This window comes from Tupaia chinensis, unplaced genomic scaffold (assembly GCF_000334495.1).
Source record: "Tupaia chinensis unplaced genomic scaffold, TupChi_1.0 Scaffold000283_1, whole genome shotgun sequence".
In the NCBI taxonomy this organism is placed as follows: domain Eukaryota; kingdom Metazoa; phylum Chordata; class Mammalia; order Scandentia; family Tupaiidae; genus Tupaia; species Tupaia belangeri.
In genome coordinates, this window is record NW_006159766.1 from 941732 (window position 1) to 950992 (window position 9261).

The window sequence follows — 9261 nt, forward strand, 5'->3', positions numbered from 1 at the left end:
TGGCGTCCACCGCCGGTGTGTGTCCAGCCCCTGGGCCTCCGGCTCCTTGCTCTGCTGCACCGGCACACCTCCCACGGCGGCTGGCGTCGGTCATGTGCTCGCACCTGGTGTGCCTGGCAGCTTAAGGCTTGTTCCGAACCAGACAGACTTCTGGACACAGAACGAAATTCCACAGACACCGTCGAGACACCCTAGAGGGTGGGCTGTCATGGCTTCACTGTTGTTACGGAAGGAGTGAGCTGCATTTTGGCAGGCTTTGTAACGAGAGCAGCAGAAGGCTTACACCCGGATGTAGCAGCTCAGTGTGTTTTAAGCTACCGGGCCCGGGACTCGAACTGTGGTGGAGTCCAGCAAGGTAACCATTATACCATCTGCTGGCCCCTCCTCTTCTTCATTTAAAGAAATAGTGGCACTGGTCCATGCGTTTAGTGGAACAGTGCACAGTGGCCGGTGTGGCTAGCGCTTGCGGTCTGTGGGCCTGTGTGACGGACTGGCCTAGGTGCTCAGACCCAGCCTCGGGGTCCCAGGGTCCTGCTAACGGAGACCCTTACTCGTTCATTCAGTATGAGTTTCAGCTGGCATCGGCGAATGGTTCATTCTGTTTGGCTCTACTGCAAGTTCTTAAAAATGCCTTTTAGAATTGCCACGGGATGGGTGCATCTGCCAGGGACAGACAGACAGTCAGAGGGACAAAGAGAGCTCCCCCAGTAGGGTGTGGTCACACTGCAATCTCTTCTCCTCCATTTCTCCATCCTGTCGGGATCCTGGGTGCACACACACACACACACACACACACACACACACATATGCCCAGTGTCTTTTTCCGGTCACCAGGCCAGGATTCAAACCGTGGTCAGCCATGCGGGGACCAGCTTCCTTAGCCATTGGCCACAGGGCCAGCCCACGTTTATCTTTATTATTAAATGTATGTGCTCTGGATTTTCTTTCAAACATCACTGAACTCTGGTTTTCCTTGGAAGTGCACAGAGTTTTCTCGAAGCATGACAATAAAGCAAACACCACCACCACCCGAGTAGGGGCAGATGTGGTCAGATGCATAAAATACATTCGGACATTCGTGAATGAGAACATGGCTTATCAAGATTAAAATTCAGGAAGTTTCATCCTCACATTCTTACATTAACTATACTCTCTTTTGTTAGGTTTTTTGTTGTTGTTTTTTTTGTGTGATAGGGCGCATGCACTTGTTGAAGAGAGAGTATGAAATCACTCCTCTGTCCCCAGGGCGATGGCCATGCCATGATCGCTTCTCCATTCTCTTCCTGGGACTTTGGGCATGCACACACATGTGCCTGGCATAATTTTTAAGCCACTGGGTCCAGGACTCAAGCCGTGGTCTTCCATGGGGGAGTCCAGTGCCCTAACCACGATGCCACTGGCTGGCCCCACTTTGCCTGTCTTAAATACGCACACAGGGAAGTTTAGTGTGAAGAGTGGCTCTGCCTTCTGGTCTTCCGTACTGCTCTTCAAGGCCCACCTTGTTTTAATGCTATTATTATTATTATTATTGTTATTATTATTATTATTATTGTTGTAAGTTCCTTCTTTCCAGAAAGAGAGAGAAAAAAGTGTCCTCAGTAAGGTCTCGCTGCACCACGGCCCTCTCCCCAGCCTCCCAGTGAGTCAGGCTCTCGGGTGTTTGTGGGTGTGCCTTCATGTGCAGGCCACCTCGGGATCTGAACCCAGGCCTCCCGGGTGGCTCCGGTGTTGGGCAGCGACGCCCTGCCAGAGCTGGGCCTTACTCTCTCACGTCTGGTGTCATTTTAACTCCGTCTCACACTCTGGCTTCCTCGGATTCTCCTTTGTTGCCCCGTGAGCTTAGAGTTTCTATGGCAGGTCAGCCAGGGCTCTGAGCACTGTTGGACAGCATTGGTCCTGTGCTGTCACCCGTCGGGCGCAGCCAAGCCAGAATGTGACAGGGACATGGGGTTGCAGACTGTCAGCATTTTGACCCTTTGGGTGAGAAATACCGGGCATGTCAGTTTGTGAGTCTGGCCTGGAGGGCGCGTTGGGGATGTGAGGCTGCATTTGCTCGGCTGCTCCGTGGCCCCCATTGCCACCCTGCCTATGTGGCGTGGACATCCGTCTGTGGCCCTCACTGAGCAGCGCTCACGGCAGGTGACGGAGACTGGGCACGTCCCAGACCCGTATTCGGCGTTTCCTGTCCCTGCATCCTGAGGGTGCTCAGTGCCTTCGCGCTGTCCTTCCTGCCGCCCTGGGGTCCCCATGGGAGCTGGCGATGACACAGGAAGCTGGGCTGGGCCCGAGCAGGTTCCTGTCCAGAGGCCTGTTTTTCTATGGTTGAGCTGTTCTTGGCTGGAATCCACCTTTCCCTTGAGGAATGACGGGCGAGGCTTTATCCTTCCACCAATACCCTCCTCTGTGAAGGGGTAGCCCGCGTGGATGCGCACAGCCTCGGCCCCTGACGCAGGGCGGCTTTCTCTGGCCTTCGGGTTCCTGAATATTTCCGGCCTCCCGTTTGAGGAAGGGCCTCTGAGGGGGACGTGGTTTGGAGCAGGTGGAGCCTCTGTGGACCTTCTCCCGGGGTCTGTACCTCCCCACCCCCAGCCCACGTGGCAACGATTCCGCTCGCCCAGGCTGGGCTCCTACAACTTCGCTGTTTGCCGGCCCCACTCCCACCTCACCCAAAAGCCAATTTTTCACATACAAGCCTTGTCTTTGGAACAGGGTGCATGCGATTTCATAAAGTAACGTACTTCACACACTCCTTTGTCAAAATGTTTATTGATCCCGCTGGCCGGAAACGCATGCCGGGTGCGTGTGCGTGCGTGCCCAAAGTCCCGAGAGGGGAATGGCGGAGAAAGGACCGTGGCATGGCCGTCCCCCACGTGGGGTGATTTCTCACTTCCTGTCTCTGTCTCTTCGGGGAGCGCACATGCCCTATAGCGAAAATCTCTCTCTCTCAAAAAAAAAAAAAAATCTGTTTCGATAATGATTTCTCCCATGAGGAGAGAGAGGCAGCACCCCGGTGGGGTCTTGACTGCATGACTCACCCAGCATCAGCCTGAGCCAGCCCCAGGTGGTGGGCATGCCCATGCCCGCTGTGCTCAGGGAGTCTCTGGATGGGCACCCAGACCCGCCCATGAGGGACAGCCTCACACCGTGTCATGTTTTGACGGCACCGCCACTGGCTGCACACGCCTCCCTGATGTGAGCGTTATCCCCAGCCAGCGGGAGCCTGCCTAGGGCTTCAGGGCGGTCTCCCGTGGGGCTGAGCTGCTGAGAGGCCTTCGCCTTCCTCACCAGCCCGCTTCTCGCCACCCCTCAGCATGCACACGTCACTCGGCTGCTGGGGAAGTGCACTGTGACCCTGGGATGTGGTGAGGCGTCCTTGCAGGGGGACTCGCTGGAGGGAGGCAGCCCGTTGCAGCCCCGCCGGTCTGTTGAGGCAGTACCAGAATCGTAGGGACCTTGGGAACCGACTGGTCCAGAACGACCTCGAGGAAGTGTGGGGCCTGGGGTGGTTTGTGCAGGACCCTCACTGCCAGCCCTGCAGGCCCTCGGCGCCTCCTGGGGAGCTGAGAGCAGCGTCACCGCTGGGCTCCTTCCAGACCTCCTCAGTCGCTCGGGCAGGGCCGGAGAGCTGGCCGGGCGCCAGGCTGACTTGGACGAGTGCCCTGGTTTAGAATCCCTGGCTAGGCCCCAGTCAGACAAGAGGGCCTCGGGGCTGTGGGGCGACACTGACCCTGCTAGGGCTCCATAGGGGTAAGCCCATTCGGGGGTCAGTTGCCAGCTCGGTGGTGGCTTCAGGGGCCCTGCTGTAAACTCATGGCCACCCTGGGCTTCTCTGTCTCCTGGTTCTTCTGGCCAGGTCTGTCTCCAAGGCCCCTACAGAAGGACTCAGCTTTCTGGGAGGGAAGGACAGCTGCAGAGGGGTCTCCCATGTTAAAATCAACCGTATCCTTGTATCTTTTTTCAAAAATTATTTATTGGGACCAGCAATTAGCATAATGGCTCTGTCACTGGACTCCCACGTAGTCGACCGTGGTTCGCGTCCCAGACCCGGTGGCTTAAAACTCACCCCGGGCGCGTGTGCGTGCGTGCCCAAGATCCTGAGAGGAGAATGGAGGAGAAGGGATTGTGGCATGGCCATCCCCCCTGGGGAGTGATTTCTCACTTTCTGTCTCTGTCTCTCTCTGTCTGGCTGGCGAGCGTATGCACCCTATAGCAAAAACTTCTCCCCCCCAAAAATTATTTATTTCATTTTCTTCATTATTGTTATTTTTTAATTTGCTGTAGGGCCACATGCACTCATGACAGAGAGAGAGACAGAGAGAGAGACAGAGAGAGAGAGAAGGAAAGAGAGAAAGCAAGCTGCCAGGTCTGGACTGAAATCGTGTCAGCCGTGTGGGAGTCCAGTGCCTTAACCACCATGCCACATGCTGGCCCTATTTTCTTTTTTCCTTTGGCTAGAGGGCACATGCACTCACCAGGGAGAGACAGAGACAGAGAGAATATGAGAAAGCACCGCCCGGGGGAATGGCCATGCCGCAATCCCTTCTCCTCCATTCTCCTCTCTGGATTTGGGGACACGCGCACACACTCTGGGTCCTGTACTCTAATCACGCGGTCAGCCATGTGGGATCCGCCTTACCCACCACACCACTGGCCGGCCTGTTGTGTTACTTTTTTCGGTGACACTGATGGTGAGCAGGTAAGCGGCCTTCTGCAGCTTAAAGCTCTCGAGTCTCTGCTGTCACTGCTGGTCCTTCTCAGCAGCTCCCCTGCCATCCCCAGGTTTGGTGGGGTGGTTTTCACCGCAGCTCTGAGTGCACGGGCCGGTCCGTCTCCGAGAGCGGGACTCACACCCCGGGAGTGCACCTTCCGGGCACAGCCGGGCCACCTGTGCTGAGCACGGGCTGTTGTGTCCGCAGTTCGCCGTGGACAAACTGGCGGAGCTGGAGCGCTGGGAGGAGCAGCTGCAGGACGAGGCCCACACCCTGATAGATTTTTTCTGTGAAGACAAAGAAACCATGAAGTTGGACGAGTGCCTGCAGATATTCCGAGACTTCTGCACCAGGTTCAACAAAGCGGTGAAGGTAGGCCGGGGCGCCTGTCTTTAGTTGAGTGGGTTTTTGCTTCTCCCCTTCCTGACCTGGTCCTCTGCCATGGCAGGAAGACGGTTTGGCGTCCCCCCGCTTTCCAGAACGTCTGGTCCAAGTGGCATTGCCCTCTCTCGCCCGGGGTCACTGCCGTCCCAGCCCCAGGGCACCCCACCACCGGGAGCCTGGCACGTGGCTGCCACTGTCACTTTGCGGCTTACACCAGCGCTTGCACCAGGTCCTCCGGGCGTGTTTCTATAAAGTGACTTTCTCATGACAGTGACAGGATTTACAAGTCTCTTCAAAGTCCTGCTTGTCTCACCCTCTCCCTGGAAGAGAGCGCCCTGTTCCGGGGAGACTAGCTGCAGAAGCAAGGTCGGAAGTCACTCCCTTTCACCTGCGACAGCATCAGGGGACCGGGCTGTCCCAGCTGGGGCGGCCTGGGAAACTCTGCGTGCCTGGGAGCCTGCCGCCAGGCAGAGCCCTCCAGCTGCCCACGCCGGTAGTCTCTGGGTCGGCTCAGTAGCCGCAAAGCTCGGGGTTGCTTGGCCTCGCCAGTAAATTCTTATCTGTTGATTGAAAGCCAACCAACTCACGTCCCTTCATTTCGGGTGGTGACGAGAAAGCAAGTGCTTCTGAGCCCTCTCTTAACACACACACACACACACACACATACACATACACACATACACACACACACACACACATACACACACATACACATACACACACATACACATACACACATATACACACACACACATACACACATACACACACATACACACATACACACACACATACACATATACATATATCGATATCGATGTATATAAAATTTTTAATAGAAGTTTTTACCTTAACGCAGGTATTTTTGCCAGAGAGAGAGAGAGACAGAGACAGTGAGAAGGGAAAGTGAGAAATCACCCCCCCTGGGGGGAGGTGACCACACTGCAGTCCCTTCTCCAGAATCTTGGGCACGCATGCACACACACACACCTGGCATGAATTTCAAGCCACCGGGTCTAGGACTTGAACCGTACCTGGCCATGTGGGAGTCCAGCAACGTAACCACCACACCATCTGCTGGCCCCTTCTTCCCCATATTGTAAACTCAGATTTGTCTAAAGCTGAGTTTCTTTTTTAAAAAAGTTTGTTATAGGGCGGTGCAGTTACCAGAGACAAGAGTGGGGACAGAGAGAAAGCAAGCCCCAGCAAGGATGACGGCACCGCAATCCCGTCTCCATTCTCTTCTCAGAATTTTGGGCACACATGCACACGCACCCGGGCACCAGGCATGTTCTTCAAGCCACCGTGTCTGAGACTAGAACCATGCATTTGTCCTTGTGCGGTCAGCTGCCTTAGGCCCCATGCCACCAGCCAGCCCTGTAGCTGAATTTCTCGGAGGGACCGCTTCAACGTCTTTCGAGCGAGTCACACTGGGTTCCCATACGCCTCCTCTGTGACCCAGCTAGGAGGAGGCCCAGCCTATGGCCACGTTTCTGCTCCTCCGTCCAAGCAGTGACTCAGCTATGGGAGGCGGAGGTGCGGTAGAGGCCAAACTGGCTGTCAGAGGCCCCTGCTCCGTCAGAGCCCGGCAGGCCCTGAGGCCACCTGTGTGATGCTGTCAGCCCAGCTGCCCCGAGCCCAGGGACCGGCCCCACCCCACACAGGCTGCTGGAAGGAGGAGGCCTGAGAGATTTGGGGACCATGGGGGAGCTGAGAGCCGGGCTGCCGAGGAGCCAGCAGCCCCTGCCAGAGCCTCACAGCACTTGGACAGGGAAGTCCAGTGTTGGCGGAAAGTGGTTTCCAAGTGAGAACGCACGATAACAGATCCAGGCTGTGAGAGCCACGCATGTACACGACAGACTTACGTGACGCGAATGCAGTTCGAGTGCACAGCGGGCGGGGGAGTGTGCTTTGGCGTGTCCTGGTTCGGTCGTGCGGGGAGCCCTGGTGTCTGCAGCAGCGAGGCCGACTTCCTCCTCTCTGCTCTGGGGATGGGCTGGTGTGAGGGGCGGAGCCAGGGGGCGAAGCCACCAGAACCCTGCATGGCCCCTGTGGTGTTTCCTGATGGGGCAGGCAGGGAACAGCTAAAAGGCATTGCCTTTTTTTTTTTTTTTAAAGAAATTTAATTTTATTCATTCCTTCATTTATTTTAATTTGACCAGAGAGAGGGAGAAAGAGAAAATGAGAAAGCAAGACACCAAGTCCGGGGCTTGAACCGTGGTTGACCATGTGGGAATGCCCAGTGCCTTAATCACCAAGCCACCTGCTGGCCCCTTAAAGGCATTTCTTATTATCTTGGGTGTGCATGTGTGTGTACAAACTACTGTGACCCAGACTGGCTACATATCACACTCACACGTGCACACAGACAGGCCCATGTATTAGACTTCTGATTTTAGATTCTTCCGATGCCTATAGTATTCTTCCTTTTTTTAAAAAAAGAAATTATTTATTTGTTTATTTTTAATTTGATAAGAGAGGGAAAGTGAGAAAGCAAGCCACCAGGTCCGGGACTTGAACCATGGTTGGCCACGTAGGAGTCCAGCGCCCTACCCACCACGCCACCTGCCAGCCCCAATACCTATAGTATTCTTCTCCACTATTGCCTAACTAGCACCTTCCTGGAAGTGTGTCTCATCCTGCTTAGAAACCTGGTGGCTTTTCCCTGCAGCCGAGTCGCATGCAAACAAGAAATTACAGGCGCAATGAGTGGGGGACGCCTTGGGCCCAGGGACCAGATGAGAACCCTTACCTGGGGGCAGGCTTAGTGTGTCCTTCTGGTCACATCCCCTGGAGCTTTGGGAGAGCACCCCTCACACACGCAGGTGCATAAGGCTGTCCTCCACGCAAGCGTGTCTCCGCGGTCTTAGGGCGGCCCTGTAGACTTGCCTGGGCGTCTCACCTGCGGCCTCTCTCCGCCCTGCCAGGACAACCGGGACCGGGAGCTGCAGGAGCTGAGGCAGCTGCAGCGGCTGAAGGAGCTGGAACAGAAGCGGCGCTCCTGGGCGGCGGGGGAGCTGGGGGGCTTCGGCCGCAGTAGCAGCGAGAATGACGTGGAGCAGCTGACCAAGAAGGGCGCTGAGGACCTGTCCCCTTTCCTGCGCCCCAGGCCCACCAGCCCTTCCTACCTGCCCCCCAACACCCGCCGCTCCCGCCTCTCCCTGGGCACCTCGGCCGACCGGGAGCTGCTGACCTTCCTGGAGAGCGCCACGGGCAGCCCCGAGGAGCCCCACAAGTTCAACAGCTTGCCGCGGAGCAGCCCCCGGCAGGCGCGGCCCACGGTGGCCTGGATGGAGCCTGCAGGACCCAGGGACCACGACTCCGGCTTTGCATGCAGGCCTCAGGCCTCGGACCGCCAGGACTCACCTCCGGCCTGGCCCTGCCAGCTTCCCACCCCGCGGCCAGAGGAGCCCGGCTCGACCTCCCCTCGAGCTGGGCGCGGTGGGGTCAGCGTCCTGCGGAAGAGGAACAGTGAACCTGTGGGCCTGGGTCCCGCCCGGTCCCCTCCACTGTCGCCGCTGGTCCTGGGCATTAAGGAGCATGAGCTGGTGACAGGGCTGGCCCAGTTCGACTTGAAGGGTTCCAGGGGCCGGGAAGAGCCATCCCCGCTGACCCTGAGTGACTTCAGCCCAATGGAGCTGGAGTCTTCAGGGGACGGGAGCCCACAGCCCCTCAGTGCCGGGCACTGCAGCCTGTCCTCGGGCAGGGGTGGCCAGGGACGTCTCAGCCCAGCCCTGGAGCCTGACAGGGCGGCCCCTGACGCGCCCAGCAGCGCCGCCCTGGTGTCCGCGGGGAGCAGCGACCCCGAGAACAAGGAGCCCGGGCCCATGTTCTGCATCTCGGACGCCACCGACTGCTCGCTGACCCTGGACTGCTCGGAGGGGACCGACTCCAGACCCGGCGCGGGGGCGCCCGAGGCGGGCGGGGAAGGGGACGGCTCGGTGTCCTCCGGGGCAGGGGAGGCGGGGGGCAGCCAGCTGTCCTCCAACCCCGCGTCCAGCCCCCCAGGGGAGGCGCCGGCCCCGCTCCCCGAGAAGAGCGAGCCCAGCTGCAAGGGGGGGCCCCCTGGGGACAGGCCGGCCAGAGGGAAGGACGCGGTGGCAGCGAGGAGGAGCTCGTTCAGGGAGGCGGCGGGGCCGCGGCCGGGGGCCCGGCGGGGGGCGGGCGC

General features: G+C 58.0%; 1 protein-coding gene across 1 annotated transcript in view; it reads left to right on the top strand.

Moving 5' to 3' along the window:
• The window catches only part of FHDC1 (FH2 domain containing 1), a 55271-nt gene that overhangs the window by 45091 nt on the left and 919 nt on the right, over positions 1-9261 (top strand). Inside the window, exons 12-14 of the mRNA XM_027772557.1 lie at positions 3431-3624; positions 4837-5081; positions 8021-9246. Coding sequence (XP_027628358.1) covers positions 3431-3624; positions 4837-5081; positions 8021-9246 — 1665 coding nt within the window. The remainder of the gene's footprint in view (positions 1-3430; positions 3625-4836; positions 5082-8020; positions 9247-9261) is intronic.